General features: G+C 45.1%; 1 protein-coding gene across 4 annotated transcripts in view; it reads right to left on the bottom strand.

Annotated features, from left to right (window-relative positions):
- Window positions 1-16,160, bottom strand: part of MLXIP (MLX interacting protein) — a 49,709-nt gene that overhangs the window by 14,606 nt on the left and 18,943 nt on the right. For 2 of the 4 annotated variants that reach the window (XR_011560029.1, XR_011560030.1), the window contains exons 9-16: window positions 14,865-15,468; window positions 12,249-12,376; window positions 11,949-12,050; window positions 10,857-10,984; window positions 9,781-9,904; window positions 8,363-8,492; window positions 5,965-6,965; window positions 2,668-2,820 (exon numbers count right to left, since the gene is read on the bottom strand). Coding sequence is in view for 1 of the 4 variants with exons in the window: in XM_070763244.1 (XP_070619345.1) it covers window positions 6,844-6,965; window positions 8,363-8,492; window positions 9,781-9,904; window positions 10,857-10,984; window positions 11,949-12,050; window positions 12,249-12,376; window positions 14,865-15,468 (1,338 nt within the window). In the remaining 3 variants the exon portion in view is untranslated. Of the gene's footprint in view, window positions 1-2,663; window positions 2,821-2,865; window positions 6,966-8,362; window positions 8,493-9,780; window positions 9,905-10,856; window positions 10,985-11,948; window positions 12,051-12,248; window positions 12,377-14,864; window positions 15,469-16,160 lie in introns of those variants that run through there. The other 2 variants (XR_011560031.1, XM_070763244.1) reach the window with 2 other exon arrangements.

Below are 16,160 nucleotides of genomic sequence, written 5' to 3'. Positions count from 1 at the left end.
ATCTTCCAGGGGACAGACAGAAAGCCCAGGGGAACATCTGGAGAGGCAATTCTCCAGAGGTCACCTTGATCATGAGGACAATAAAACGTAGGCAGCTGTGTAGGAAATCAACTTGAACTGACGCAAAAAACCTTTGGTTCCCATTTCCATAGATCGATAAGAAACGCTTGTCTTCCGAAGCCAAGGCCAAAATGACCGCCGGGTTTTCCCAGGCCAAGTGCAACTTCACCAAATCGGCAGAGGAATGTCCAATCCTCCAGGAATTCAAAGAGCTCTTCGTCTGGTTGAAGGACGTCCATCAGCAAGACGAGTTGTTGAAACCCGTGATGGATTCTTTCACCTTGCTGATTTACCTTCAGAGTAATTACGTAAACAACACGTGTTTCGAAAGCGCGTCGGAGAAAACACCAGAGTTTGACTGTCCCAAGTACCAAGAAGAGTCGGAAAGGCCCTCGAGAGAGAACATGTTCCACTACATTTTTGAACTCTACAAATCCCTGACGCACCAACTTCTGACTTCGAAATTAAAACCCGGGAAGACTAGCTCAAGCGAAATGTGCAAAACTAAAGGGAATTAGAAAAACTCAAACTGAATTTTACTAAATTAAGTAATTTATTATATTTATGCTATTTTTATATCTTTATATATTACATAACTTAAATTAAAAATTAAATAATAGTCAATATCCATTTGCTATTTCTCCGAGAAACGGTTTCATTGGTTCCACAGAGAAACCAGTTATTTTATTATATTTAAATCTATTTAAAATATTTGGGTGATCAACTGAAGGGATGTATTTTTGAGTGGGAGTGTTTTAATTTAGGGGACGCTATTTAAGGTGCTACTGGAGATTAAAGTTGACCTGTTTTCAATGGTGTTAATTCTAAGGGAATCATGTCTTAAAAGCAAAAACAATATACATAATAAATAAATAAAACTTACGTACAAAAACTGAATGATTCCTTCTTGCAGTTTGCAGAGTCTGTTTGCGTTGTTTTATTTCCGCCTTCCAGGGTTTGAGTTACTTCTCGTCAATTAAGATGCCAAACCATTTACGCCAGTAAAACTAGCACACTTCCAGAGGAAAGGGAAAGGAAATTGCTGGCATGGTTGCCAAATAAAAGGAGTCTTTATGCATATGCTCTGGGGATGCGTTGAAGCTCAAAAATTTTGGAAGGAAGTACAGAATGAAATTAACAATATGCTAAACATTAATTGGATAATCACGAAAGAATTAGCAACACTAGTTAAATATGGGGAATTACGAGAATTTAAAGAAATCAAAACAGCAGCTTTGGAAAGCGCTCAAGTAGTAGTGGTATTAGGGTGGAAGGACAGCAATAAATGGACAATCCAGAATTGGTACTGGTACATGGTGGACCACATCCACTTCGAAATTTATGGAAATAAGATTAAATAACTTTGATGAAAATAAATTGGAGAAGCTGATGGCACGGTGGAATAAGGTGAAAAAATTATATCTTAAGTAGAATTTATGACGACAATGTGAAAAATAAATTCCAATCACTTTTTGTATGTAAAGAAATGTAAACCGGAGCTAAGGAAGAAATTGAAACTTATTGCAAATAATTTAACCCCCTAAATGGTGGTGGGGTTTATTGGTGTTGGGCACTTTTTCTTTAAGTATTTTTTTGTTTGTTTGTTGTAATAAAAAATTTAATAAAATATATTTTTAAAAAAAATAAAAATGCCAAACCATTTCAAACTGGATTCTGGGTTTCAATTCCACTTTCTAGGAGCTTCCAAATCCCATGAACTAATTCCTCTACATAGTTTGGTGAAAATAATTACATAGAAACATAGAAGTCTGACGGCAGAAAAAGACCTCGTGGTCCATCTAGTCTGCCCTTATACTATTTTCTGTATTTTATCTTAGGATGGATATGTTTATCCCAGGCATGTTTAAATTCAGTTACTGTGGATTTATCTACCACGTCTGCTGGAAGTTTGTTCCAAGGGTCTACTATTCTTTCAGTAAAATAATATTTTCTCACGTTGCTTTTGATCTTTCCCCCAACTAACCTCAGATTGTGTCCCCTTGTTCTTGTGTTCACTTTCCTATTAAAAACACTTCCCTCCTGGACTTTATTTAACCCTTTAACATATTTAAATGTTTTGATCATGTCCCCTTTTTCTTCTGTCCTCCAGACTATACAGATTGAGTTCATGAAGTCTTTCCTGATACGTTTTATGCTTAAGACCTTCCACCATTCTTGTAGCCCGTCTTTGGACCCTTTCAATTTTGTCAATATCTTTTTGTAGGTGAGGTCCCCAGAACTGGACACAGTATTCCAAATGTGGTCTCACCAGCACTCTATATAGCGGGATCATAATCTCCCTCTTCCTGCTTGTTATACCTCTAGCTATGCAGCCAAGCATCCTACTTGCTTTCCCAACCGCCTGACTGCACTGTTCACCCATTTTGAGACTGTCAGAAATCACTACCCCTAAATCCTTTTCTTTTGAAGTATTTGCTAACACAGAACTGCCAATGCAATACTCAGATTGAGGATTACAACTAACGATTGAGCCCCAAATTTCTGGGGGGGCTAAGCAAGGTCGTTGTGCCCCATTTTACAATCTCTCTATCCATTTTTTTTATCCCATGCCTGATTTTATACACTTGGATTTATGTACTTACTTACGCAATAAAACCCTTTACTCAATAAAAGGGAGGGGAGGAAAAATGGCTCAGGTGTGAAAGCTAAGACATCCATGGGGTCCCAGATGTTTCCGCAGCTGGATTCAAACCCTGCATGCTTTTGAACCCGACCGTCTAAAATTCTAAGGCAGGTGAGCTGACGGGAGAAAAAAGTTACATGTTTAAAGAAAGCCACTCTCTCTCCTCAAAAATAGCATTTTATTTCTGCTGTCTCATAATAAAAAAAAACCCCACGCAGTGACGTTATCGAAAGATCAGAATGCAAGCAATTGCCGGAGAATTGAAGTTTCAATGTACGATAAATCTAGATAACAAGGCAGTGGTTTAACTCTGCAGCCTTCCTCCCCCCCCCCCCCGCCAAAAAAAAATCTATTGATAAGGCAAGGAAGAAGAAACAAATATTTTGTTACACAAACTTCCCGGTTTTTTTGCTTGCAAATGGAGTACAAATTGCCAGAGACAATGATTTCAGTCACAATAAAGGTATCTCAACAAAGGCTAAAAACCCCGATTGCATTGCTAAAAAGAAATGCAATTATTTTTTTTTTGGGCCGCCTGTTGCAGATTAAAATCAACCCCAAACCGTCACAGAACAATATTGAAACTGCATTAGCAATAACTGTTCCGAAGCACGCCCGTTTGTCACTCTTCTTTTGTTCCATCCAGGTGATCAAAATGATTGTGGAGTAGAAGAACGAAGAGGGGAAGTTGAGCCAATGCGAGGCATAGCGTTTCCCCAGACGGGACTTCAACTCCCAGAATTCCCTAGCCAAACGGACTTCAATCCCCAGAATTCTCCAGTGGTTGAGTGGACTTCAACTCCCAGAATTCCTCAAACCAGGGAAATCTGGGAGTGGAACTCCATCCATCTTAAAGCTGCCAAGTTCAAGTAAGACTGATCTAGATCGTTAAAGTTGCCCAGGTGAAGCAGCTATAAGGCGGAACGTGGTTCTCCGTTGGTGCCTGGAGACGGGGATGGATTTGGGTTCAACCGAGAGAAAAACGCACTTGGGGTTTGCCTGTTGCGCTGTTTTTTGCACCCGGGAGGGTTCAGGGAAGCTTCCTGAAGCCCCAATGTGTAAAAAAAACACCATCATGGGCAAAATGGAAGTGCGTTTTCCGAACTTCCGGTTTGCCCGTTGTGTTGTTTTTGGCACTCAGGAGGGTTCAAGGAAGCCCCAGAGTGCAAAAAACTAGGATAACGGGCAAATGGGAAGTGCGTTTTCCAAACTTCTGGTTTGCCCGCTGTGCTGTTTTTGGCACTCAGGAGTTTTAGGGAGCTTCCCTGAACCCTCCTGTGTGCGAAAAAACAGCACAACGGCAACACGGAAGTGCGTTTTTCCAAACGTCCGGTTTGCCCATTTGGGAGGGAAGGGGCGTAGGCATGCACACGCATGCTAGCACACCCATTACACACCCCTTTTGACACACAAACCAAGAAAACTTCGCCATCACTGTCCTAGAGAGACTCGGATATGGCTACGGCAGGAAGATGACCCTGGATGAGACGAGGCCTTGGCTGGCCCTCTGATGTTCTTAAGTTCTTCTCCTGCACTTTTCAATTATTGTGCCCCCCCCAAAGAAAGGGGGGGAAATTGCATTGTTATGTGCACAAGTCCAGCTGTGGAAACAGGCTCCACTAGACAGCCTGCTAAAGGCGGCCTGAGAATTGGGCTTTTTCTAAGGCAGGTGGGACATGCCCACCGCCCAAAGACCCCCGGTTATACTAAAAAAAGGGACCGAGGGGGCTTGAGTCAAAAGAGTTGAGTTGAGGAGGCAACGATCTCTCCTTTCCCCATGTCCTGATAAACTATTATCGTCTAACACAGTGATTTTCAACCTTTTTTGAGCCGCGGCACATTTTTTACATTTACAAAATCCTGGGGCACACCACCAACCAAAAGGACACAAAACGACACTCTAAGACACTCTCCTCTCTTCTTCCATCCCTATCTCCTCCCCCTCTTGTGTGTCTGTGTGTGTGTATACATACTCTTGAACCATTTCCAAAAACAGGTGAGGGCTGGGGTTTTTTCTCTCTTATTTTTTGGGTGCTTTTTATCATATGTTTTAAATCAAGAGTCATTTCTCTCTCTCTCTCTCTTTTGTTTCTCTCTCTTTCCTCTCATTCTCTGTCTCAATCATTTCCTCATTTCTCTTTTTTCCTCCCCCTTTGCTAATTTCTCTCTCTCTCTCCCTTCCTCTCCTTTTTTTCTCTCTCTCTTGCTTTCTCCCTTTCTCTCTCTCACTTTCTTTTTCGCTCTTTCTCTCTTTTCTCTTTCTTGCTTTCTTTCTCTCTTTCTCTCACTCTCTCTTTCTCTCTCTCACTCTCTTTCTCTCTCTCTCTCAGGAAAAAGTTGTGAGACCAGAACCTGAGCTTCCTTCTTCGCGGCACACCTGACCGTGTCTCGCGACACACTAATGTGCCATGGCACACTGGTTGAAAAACACTGGTCTAACACAAAGGTCTTCAACCTTGGCAACTTTACGAGTTGTGGACTTCAACTCCCAGGATTCCTCTGGAAGTCCAGCAGTTATGAAGTAGCCAAGGTTGGAGACCCCTGGAAGGGGGGAAGGCAGAAATTATAGCTAGGTTTTGAGGTTAAAATAGGGGGCGGTGGGATAATAATGTGTATTTTTGTCCTTTTTAAAATTCACATACACTGCTCAAAAATACAAAGGGAACACTCCAAGAACACATCCTAGATCTGAATGAATGAAGTATTCTCATTGAACACTCTGTTCTGTACAAAGTTGAATGTGCTGACAACATGTGAAATTATTATTATTATTATTATTATTATTATTATTATTATTTCAATTTTTATGCCGCCCTTCTCCTTAGACTCAGGGCGGCTTACAACATGTTAGCAATAGCACTTTTTAACAGAGCTAGGCTATTGCCCCCATAATCCGGGTCCTCATTTGACCCACCTCGGAAGGATGGAAGGCTGAGTCAACCTTGAGCCGGTGATGAGATTTGAACTGCTGACCTTCAGATCTACAAGTCAGCTTCAGTGGCCTGCAGAACAGCACTCTACCTGCTGCGCCACCCCGGAAATTGATTGTCCATCAGTGTTGCTTCCTGAGTGGACAGTTGGATTTCACAAAAGTTTGACTGACTTGGAGTTACATAGTATTGTTCAAGTGTTCCCTTTATTTATTTATTTTGAGCAGTATATTTTTCCCCCTAAATGTTTTTTTCATCTCTCTTTGTTTTCTTGTTTTGGATTTTAATCTTTGCAATAAAATAAAACCGTTAAATTAAAAAAAAACCCACCTCTCTATTGATGGACTAAGAATTCTGTAGACTTCAAGACTTAAAATTGTAGGGGGGAAGGGAGAGTATTTTCCTCGAGGTAAGCAGCCCCCTCCATCTTTTCTACAAGACGGTTTCCAAAATGGCCAGAGACACCCCCCTGCCTGTCCATTCTCAAGATGGCTTGCTCTGGCCAACATCTGGCAGCTTGTAGGCTGCCCATAAGGGCAAAGCCTTCCGAACGCAGCCTCCAGCTCATTTAAGCCGTCCCTTCTCTCCTGTAGCAATAGCAAAAGCGTACGGGCTTGTCTTCGGAGAGGGGCGGCATACAAATCTAATAAATTGAATTGAATTGAATTATCTATGGCTTGTGATTTGACCACTCGTTGCAAATCATGGGTTTGCAATTCTATAAAATGGGTCCCATCTCGGGAGGATGGAAGGCTGAGTCAACCTTGAGCTCTTCCAGGATTCGAACTTCCCAGGCTTGGGGCAGAGTTTTGCCACCACGTCACCTTCTAAACCACAGCGTCCCCTCTTGGTGACTTGAGGTCAGGCCGGAGAAAAAGCTTATTCCTACCGCGTACGTTCAGGAGGGGGCATCTATATTGCTGCAAACAAGTTTCCCTGAGTCGCATTTTTCACATTTGACCGACAAAGAGGCGGCGTTGGACGACCTCAACGCTCCAGTCGAATGCCTTTTGTGTCTGATGGTGGGGTCAACGCAAGGAAGCTATGAGAGGCCTCCTTCTGCAGCTGGGAGGGGAGCGAATCTTTGTATTCTCAGCCGGCAATTGGGCCGGGGACTCATTCCCAGGAACGGTTCTTCCTACACCTCTGGAGGGAATCCCAAACTGGAGAAGTCTCTGTTGAGGCAGCGACGTCCACCCTGGTCGACCGCTACGTCTCGCCAGGGGTTTTGTGGAGTTTGCTCAAGGCCTGGCTGGCTTGTTCTTGCAAGAGGGACGGGTCGGAAAGGATGGAGGTTGTAGTGCTTAAGTGCCGGAGGCTGTTCAGGACCACTAGGAGAAAAAAGAGGACGCAAGACAAAAACCCAACCAGCCCAATTAATGACCATGGCATTCTGGACAAGACATTAAAAAGATCTTGTACTGGTATAAGATTATTGTTTTTTAAGATGGCATATAACCCTGACCCAACTTCTATCTCCGGGACCGCCTTCTGCCGCATGAATCCCAGTGACCGGTTAGGTCCCAGAGTGGGCCTTCTCCGGGTCCCGTCGACTAAACAATGTCGTCTGGCGGGTCCCAGGGGAAGAGCCTTCTCTATGGTGGCTCTGACCTTCTGGAACCAGCTCCCCCCAGAGATCAGGATTGCCCCCACCCTCCTTGCCTTTCGTAAACTCCTTAAAACCCACCTCTGCCGTCAGGCATGGGGGAATTGAAACATCTCCCCTTGCCCATGTAGTTTCTGTGTATGATTCGATTGTGTGCTTGTTTTTTTATCTATTGGGGTTTCTTTTGGATTTTTTTAACCTAAAACTGTAATTTAGATTGCTAAATATTAGATTTGTTACTGTGTATTGTTTTTTACCATTGTTGTGAGCCACCCCGAGTCTACAGAGCGGAGCGGCATATAAATCCAATAAATCTAACTTGCAAAAATTGACCCCAAAATAACGAACCAAAATGCTGGAAATGTAAAAAAAAAGAACGGGGCACTTATTATCATATACTACTACTACTACTACTACTACTAATAATAATAATAATAATAATAATAATAAAGTGAAACCTTGTCTTACAAACTTAATTGGTTCCGGGATGAGGTTCTTAAGGTGAAAAGTTTGTAAGACGAAGCAATGTTTCCCATAGGAATCAATGGGAAAGCGATTAATGCGTGCAAGCCCAAAACTCACCCCTTTTGCCAGCCGAAGCGCCCGTTTTTGCACTGCTGGGATTCCCTAGAGGCCATGGGAAACCCCACCTCTGGACCTCTGTGTTTTTGCAATGCTGCGATTTCACTGAGGCTCCCCTCACTGGGAAACCCCACCTCCGGACTTCCGCTGCCAGCGAAGCATCCATTTTGCGCTGCTGGATCCCCCTGCTGGGATTCCCCTGCAGCATCACAAAAACACGGAAGTCCGGAGGTGGTGTTTCCCATGGAGGGGAGCCTCAGGGGAATCCCAGCAGCGCAAAAACGGGCGCTTCGCTGGCAACGGAAGTCCGGAGGCGGGGCATCCCAGTGGCGGCAGTGGGTTTGTAAGGTGAAAATAGTTTGTAAGAAGAGGCAAAAAAAATCTTAAACCCCGGGTTTGTATCTCGAAAAGTTTGTATGACGAGGTATCACTGTAGTTAGAAGGGACCTTGGAGGTCTTCTAGTCCAACCCCCCGTTTGGGCAGGTTTGTTAATAAACATTTAAAAAAAAACACAAGATCTCGTTAGCAGCTCAACTTACTGGGCCTCAAGACAGGGAGTGAGCAGTGTTTGTCCAGCCACGTTAAGGTTGTCTGGTTAAGCTCCTGGAGGCTGGTGGTGGACACCATCTCGTTGAATGTTTCAAACAGGGGCTCGATGAGGACACTGAACTGCAGGAAAACAGGGGTTAAGGCGCCAACGGGAGAGAGGCCGAGACTGCTGGAATGCGAGGGACCTCCGGGGAAATGGGACGGGTTAAATCGAGTCGAAGGCCCCACCAGCTTTACTGGTTTATGAAGCTCCTGGGTCTTTCTCAACTTTCTCCAGAACTCTGAAAAGTTTGTGGAGCACCGTCAATCAAGAACACAAACAGGCGGGTTCTACAGAAATTACTGCAGAAAAGAACAATGGCTGTCAACCCACCTTCCATTGAGGACTTGTAGACTGCACGAGTCAAAAAGAGGGCGGGGGAAATATTTACTGACCCCTCACATCCTGGACACAAACTGTTTAAATTCCTCCCCTGAAAACGTCACTACAGAGCCCTGCAAACCAAGACAACTAGACACAAGAATAGGTTTTTTTCCCCAAACGCCATCACTCTGCTAAACAAATAATTCCCTCAACACTGTCAAACCATTCACTAATCTGCACTATTGTTACTACTAGTTTTTTCTCACCCATTTCCTCCCACTTGTGACTGCATGACTGTAACTTGTTGCTTGTATCCTCAAGATTTATATCAATGTTGATGTCTTGATTTTTTATTTGTACCTTATATCTATCATTAAGAGATTGGACCTTATGATTCTTGACAAATGTCTCTTTTCCTTTATGTACACTGAGAGCATCTGCACCAAAGACAAATTCCTTGTGTGTCCAGTCACACTTGGCCAATGTATTCTATTCTATTCTATTCTATTACTTTCCCCCTTCCTTCCTTCCCCCTTCCTTCCTTCCTTCCTCCTTCTTTCCTTTCCTTCCTTCCTCCTTCTTTCCTTTCCTTCCTTCCTCCTTCTTTCCTTCCTTCCTCCTTCTTTCCTTTCCTTCCTTCCTTCTTTTCCTTCCTTCTTCTTTCCTTTCCTTCCTTCCTTCCTCCCTCACTCCTTTTCCTTCCATCCATTCACCCAACCTGAAGTGCTTCTGAATCCTACAAACCCCCCCACCCCAATTCTAAAAAGGTCTCCAGGCCATTCACAATGACACCTCCAAAATCCACAGCTTAAAAATCCCAGCAAGGGGTTTAAAAAACGACATTAAGAAAGCTAGATTGGCGAGGAGGTTGCCACAGCAGGCTCAATAAAGATTCCATGTTCAGGAGCCATCTACCTCCAAAGGAACGGTCCTCTCCCCTTCCCACTTCTCCAGAGACATCTCGGTGGGCCCTTCTCCATCTCCTCTTCCCCCATTGGGCCTTTGGGCCTTCCCTATTTCTGCCCACCCCGAAAGAGAGGATACAATCCAGAATTTCAAGTTTTGCTGGCTCCTGTTCCGGATGTAGTCTTCAAACATGCTCCTCATCTGGTCAAACCTCTGCCTGGTGATGGGGACTCCCGTGGCAGGCAGCTGTTGCTGGCAGGAACTGAAGAAGGAAGGAATAAAAGAAAGAAAGAAAGAGAGAGAGAGAGAGAGAGAGAGAGAGAGAGAGAGAGAGAGAAAGGACATAGAAAGAAAGACACAGAATGAAAGGAAGGGAGGAAGGAAGGGCACAGAAAGACAAAGAAAGAAAGAAAGAAAGAAAGAAAGAAAGAAAGAGAAAGGTCATAGAAAGAAAGGCACAGAATGAAAGGAAGGGAGGAAGGAAGGAAGGGCACAGAAAGACAAAGAAAGAAAGAAAGAAAGAAAGAAAGAAAGAGAAAGGACATAGAAAGAAAGGCACAGAATGAAAGGAAGGGAGGAAGGAAGGGCACAGAAAGACAAAGAAAGAAAGAAAGAAAGAAAGAAAGAAAGAAAGAAAGAAAGAGAAAGGACATAGAAAGAAAGGCACAGAATGAAAGGAAGGGAGGAAGGAAGGGCACAGAAAGACAAAGAAAGAAAGAAAGAAAGAAAGAAAGAAAGAAAGAAAGAGAAAGGTCATAGAAAGAAAGGCACAGAATGAAAGGAAGGGAGGAAGGAAGGAAGGGCACAGAAAGACAAAGAAAGAAAGAAAGAAAGAAAGAAAAAGAAAGAAAGACATAGAAAGAAAGAGATATTTCATTCATTCAGATCTAGGATGCTTTCTTTGAGGGTTCCATTTATTTATTTTTGAGCAGTTTATATATATTAAAGTTTAGGATTGAATTGCCTTATAAACAAATTACACATGTATATATTATTATCCTTGAGGGGGAGAAATCATAAATAATATTATGGTTAAACCCCCCCCCAGCAGTAATTCACTTAACAGGCGCCTTCTAGCTCCAGAAAATCCTAGCTCGAGGGATGGTTGGATGCCCAGAGGGGCTTTTATGAGAGTGGGGGTGGGGTGGGGGGCATTTAAGTCAGGAGCGTCAACCAAGGAAGGGGAGGCACAAGGCCCGCGTGTAGCTACTCACAGGATGGCTGCGTTCAGCTCCCTCGTTTCCTCCCGAAGGCGCTTGGCTTCCTCCTGCATCAGCGACCGCTCCTGCTGCAGCTTGCCGATGTACTCCACCGTCTTCTGGAGGGTCAAGGCGTGGCTGATCTGGGGGAGGGGGGCGAAAGGAGGGTCCAGAATGAGCTGGGGGGAGGGAGATACCACCCTAGGCCTGAACTCTGGCATGCAGGGGAAGAAGGAGGGGGGAGGGAGGAAAGGAGAGATGGGGAGGAACAATAAAGAGGATGGATGGATGGATGGAAGGATAGAAATAAGGAAGGAAGGATAAAAGAAGGAGGGAAAGAAGGATAAGAGCAACGGAGAGGATGGATGGAAAGAAGAAAGAAGTAAGGAGGGAAGGAAAGATAGGAACAATAGAGAAGATGGATGGATGGATGGATGAAAGGAGGGAAGGATAGAATAAGGAGGGAAGAAGGGATAGGAACAATGGAGAAGATGGATGGATGGATGGAAAGATAGAAGGAAGGAAGGAGGGAAGGATAGGAACAATGGAGATGATGGATGGAGGGAAGAGTAGAAGGAAGGATAGAGGAAAGAAATGAAGATAGGAACAAGGGAGAAGATAGATGGATGGATGGATGGAAGGAGGGGAGGGTAGAGTGAGGAGGGAAGAAGGGATAGGAGCAATGGAGAAGATGGATGGATGGATGGAAAGATAGAAGGAAGGAGGGAAGGATAGGAACAATGGAGATGATGGAGGGAGGAAAGAATAGAAGAAAGGAAGGATAGAGGAAAGAAATGAAGATAGGAACAAGGGAGAAGATGGAGGGATGGATGGATGGAAGGATAGGATAGAAATAATGGAGAGGGTAGATGGATGAATGGATGGGTGGATGGATGGAGAGAAAGGAAGGAAGGAGGGAGGAAAGGAAGGAGGAAGGAAGGAAGGAAGGAAATCAACTCCCCACAAAGTCTTCATTTAGGCTGGTACTTGGAAGCAGTTGTCCTCAACCCAGACATTCATTTGACTGATATGGAGGAAGAGGAGGAAGAGGAGGAGGAGGGAAGCTCTTTGGGGGCTACAACCCCCCCTCCCCAAGAACCGACTCACCGATTTAGAGTTTGGGGAGACCAGGCTGTTGAGGGTGCCAAAGCCGATCTTGATGTTTCCCCTCCGTTTCTGCTCGGCCGAGATGTGCTTCATTCTGCGGTTCTGGGCCCATCGAAAACAAAGCGAATGACTTTAACCCCCAACCGTGGCCACCTTAAGGAAGGTGGACTTCAACTCCCAGAATTCCCCAGCCCAGCCTCCTCCTCCTCCCTCCTTCCCTGGGTGGGCCCTTCTCCCTGGGGGCCAGACCCCAGGTTTTTTCTAGGATTGGAAACCTTTTTGGGAGGTCCCTTGACTCACCTTGAAGAGGGACACCTGCGGCTCAGGTGTGCCTTTCCTGGACTGGCTGCCTTGCGGAGACTGAGGGCTGAGGCCCTGCTCAGGGGACGGGTGTGGGGTGGCCTGACCCGACGGCTGGCAGTCCCGGACTTTGGGAAGAGAAGAATTGAATTTCAATCGAATTTTTATTAGATTTGTCTGTCGCCCTTCTCCAATGCACTCGGGGCGGCGTACAAAAATAATGAAAATAATAGTTGGGGGAAAGATCAAAAGCAACGTGAGAAAATATTATTTCACTGAAAGAGGAGTAGATCCTTGGAACAAACTTCCAGCAGACGTGGTAGATAAATCCACAGTCACTGAATTTAAACATGAAACATGGGATAAACCTAGATCCATCCTAAGATAAAATGCAGGAAATAGTATAAGGGCAGACGAGATGGACCATGAGGTCTATTTCTGCCGTCAGACTTCTATGTTTCTATGTTTCCAAAAAACCCATTATTCAATCAATAAATAAATTAAAACATTCAGCCGTCAATCAATCATCATAAAACCTTCGTAGAAACATTCATCATAAAAACATTCCTCTATCAACCTTTCGTCGATTCCGATTGGAACAGAGCGTTGTTGCTCAACAGTCCCAGGAGTGGCGGGTGGCGGCAGTGCGGATCTCCGGGGAAAGTTGATTCCAGAGAGCCACCACAGAGAAGGCCCTTCCCCGGGGGGTCCCTGTTAATACTATAACTAGTTGGGTGCTACAATATGTAATTACTAAGGTTGACTCAGCCTTCCATCCTTCTGAGGTGGGTACAATGAGGACCCGGATTGTGGAGGCAATACGCTGGCTCTGTTAAAAACTGCTATTGCTAACATGTTGTAAGCCGCCCTGAGTCTAAGGAGAAGGGTGGCATAAAAAAATCTAATAAATAAAATAAATAAATAAACCAACAATGTATGTCTGATAATGTTTCTTTAAGAGTAATGACTCCGTTGGCCATAAGAGGGAGCCAGAGGGAGAATTATTGTGGAATTGCTGTGTGTGTTCTGATCTTGGTTGGTATATCATTGATGTCTCTGCGAATGACTACGATTGTTACTGACTATTCTATTGTATATATGTGAATAATATTTATACTTAAATTGGATTGGGCTGGCTATCTACTACCACCACATTTACTATCACCCAACTATGTGGGATCTGATTGGTCGCTGGGATGTGGGAGGCAGAAAACGGTCCCTTTATGGCACCGGACCAGACTATCTCCGGGACCGCCTTCTGCTGCACGAATCCCAGCGACCAGTTAGGTCCCACAGAGTTGGCCTTCTCCGGGTCCCGTCAACCAAACAATGTCGCTTGGCGGGACCCAGGGGAAGAGCCTTCTCTGTGGCGGCCCCGGCCCTCTGGAACCAACTCCCCCCAGAGATTAGAATTGCCCCCACCGTCCTCGCCTTTCGTAAGCTGCTTAAAACACACCTCTGCCTTCAGGCATGGGGGAACTGAGATACACTTCCCCCATTTTATGCATGGTATGTATGATTGGTTTTTATATAATGGGTTTTTAACTGTTTTTAGTATTGGATTATTGTCATATACTGTTTTATTACTGTTATTAGCCGCCCCGAGTCTGCGGAGAGGGGCGGCATACAAATCCAATAAATAAAGAAAGAAAGAAAGAAATAATCTGGTCCTAAGCCACGTAGGGCTTTATAGGTGATAACCAATATCTTAAATTGCGTTCGGAGATTGTTTGGAGACCAGGGCAGCTCAGAGAGCAATGGAGTTAAGCGGATGTACCTGGGCCCACCTACAACAGCTTTATGGATCAATTGAAGTCTCCGAACGCTCTTTAACGGTCGCCCCGTGTAGAGGGCATTGCAGTACACGTATGGTATATATACATAGAATTAAAGAGGATGTTGAGTCGTAGTAAATAGAGAGGGGAATGGTATCTCTTTGAGGCAAGGAGAGGCCAGGAACCCTAACCCTGGGACGTGAGTGACGTCAAGTTGGCCACCTTTAAGCCAGTCACGTGACCTTTAAGCCACCATCGGACCAGAATACCTCCGGGACCGCCTTCTCCCGCACGAATCCCAGCGACCGGTTAGGTCCCACAGAGTCGGCCTTCTCCGGGTCCCGTCGACTAAAACAATGTCGTTTGTCGGGACCCAGGGGAAGAGCCTTCTCTGTGGCGGCCCCGACCCTCTGGAACCAGCTCCCCCCGGATGTCAGAACTGTCCCCACCCTCCTTGCCTTTTGTAAAGTTCTTAAAACCCACCTCTGCCGTCAGGCATGGGGGAACTGAGACACCTCCCCCGGGCCTATACAGTTTATACATGGTATGTTTGTGTGTGTGTTTGCTTTTAATAATGGGGTTTTTAGCGTTTTTTAAATTATTAGATTTGTTCTTACATTGTCTTTGTTATTGTTGTGAGCCGCCCCGAGTCTACGGAGAGGGGCGGCATACAAATCTAATAAATAATAATAATAATAATAATGATCGTCAAGCCACTCCCACCTGGTCACATGGCTGGCAAGCCACACCCACAAAATAAGCCGCTAAAAAAAATTGGCAGCCCTTCCCTGACTACCTGGGGAGTGCCAGGAGCCCCTCCCCAACCCCGCAGCCCCCTCACCTGAGGACAGGAAGGCACTGTTCAGCATCAGAGACACAGGCTCCGCGGGGGCGGGCGCAATCTGCTGGGGTTTCCTGGCCCGCGGCCCAGGGCCCGCCACGGAGAGGACAAAGGGGGCCGGCGGGTGCAGAAGAGCTTGTGGATGCACCACCGCTGCCTGGAGTGTGGCCACCGTACACGGCAAGCCCGCCCCGGTCTGCCGGGGCGCCAGGAGTCCGGCCGGGCTGTGGCTGAAGGCAGTGGCTGGCACGTTTTGCGTCGGGGTGGCCGAGGCGGTGTGGGTGATGACGGAAGGCTTGAACTTGGGCGCCTCGGCCGGAGCGAAGAGGGGCACTTGCAAGGCCAGCTCTGGGTTCAAGGAGAGCAGGGTCGGCGTCGGCGGTTGGGACGGGACCTCGGCCTGGAGAGGCAGCCCCAAAGTCGGGAAGCGAGACAAGAAGTGGGTCTGGGGCAGCTCGGAGGAGAAGCCGGAGGTCTGCAGGCAGGGACCCTCGCTCGGGGGGTCCGGGAGGATGGAGTCGGGCCCGGGAGGGGCCACCAGCTCTTCTCCCAGATTCACCGTCGGTAGCGGGCTGCGTAACGAGGTCGAGGAGAGGCTCGGGGTCTGAAAAGAGAATGGAGGCCTGTTAAATATCCAAAAAATATAATAGATAGATATAATAGACAGATAGGTAGAGGTAGCACTGTATATGTTTCTCCCAGGCATGTTTAAATTCAGTTCCTGTGGATTTATCATTCACGTCTGCTGGAAGTTTGTTCCAAGCATCTACTACTCTTTCAGTAAAATAACATTTTCTCACGTTGCTTCTGATCTTTCCCCCAACTGACCTCAGATTGTGCCCCCTTGTTCTTGGGTTCACTTTCCTATTAAAAACACTTCCCTCCTGAAAATAATAATAATAATAATAATGATGATGATGATGATAATAATAATAATGCCCCAAGTTCACAGAGAGGGGCGGCATACAAATCCAATAAACAAACAAATAAAATAATGATGGGGGAGTGTTTTTATATGTTTCTATGTACTTTTTTCTCTTTCTTATTTGTTCTTTTTGTCTCTATTTTTGTTTGTGTAAGATGTTTGTCTGATTTAAGACATACAACAATCTTGTATTGTACACTGTCTTAAATCAGACAAACATCTCACACAAACAAAAACAGAGACAAAAAGAACAAATAAGAGAAAAAAGAAACATAATTATTGAATACAAGATTATTGTAAAGAAGCATGAAACAGATTCTAAAGACCATGTACCGTCCTTTTAAAATGTTTATATTTTCAATAAAACCTTT

This window comes from Erythrolamprus reginae, chromosome 10, assembly GCF_031021105.1.
Source record: "Erythrolamprus reginae isolate rEryReg1 chromosome 10, rEryReg1.hap1, whole genome shotgun sequence".
Classification (NCBI taxonomy): Eukaryota; Metazoa; Chordata; class Lepidosauria; order Squamata; family Dipsadidae; genus Erythrolamprus; species Erythrolamprus reginae.
Note: the sequence above shows the minus strand (reverse complement) of the source record. Positions and strands in the feature narration are given on the sequence as shown.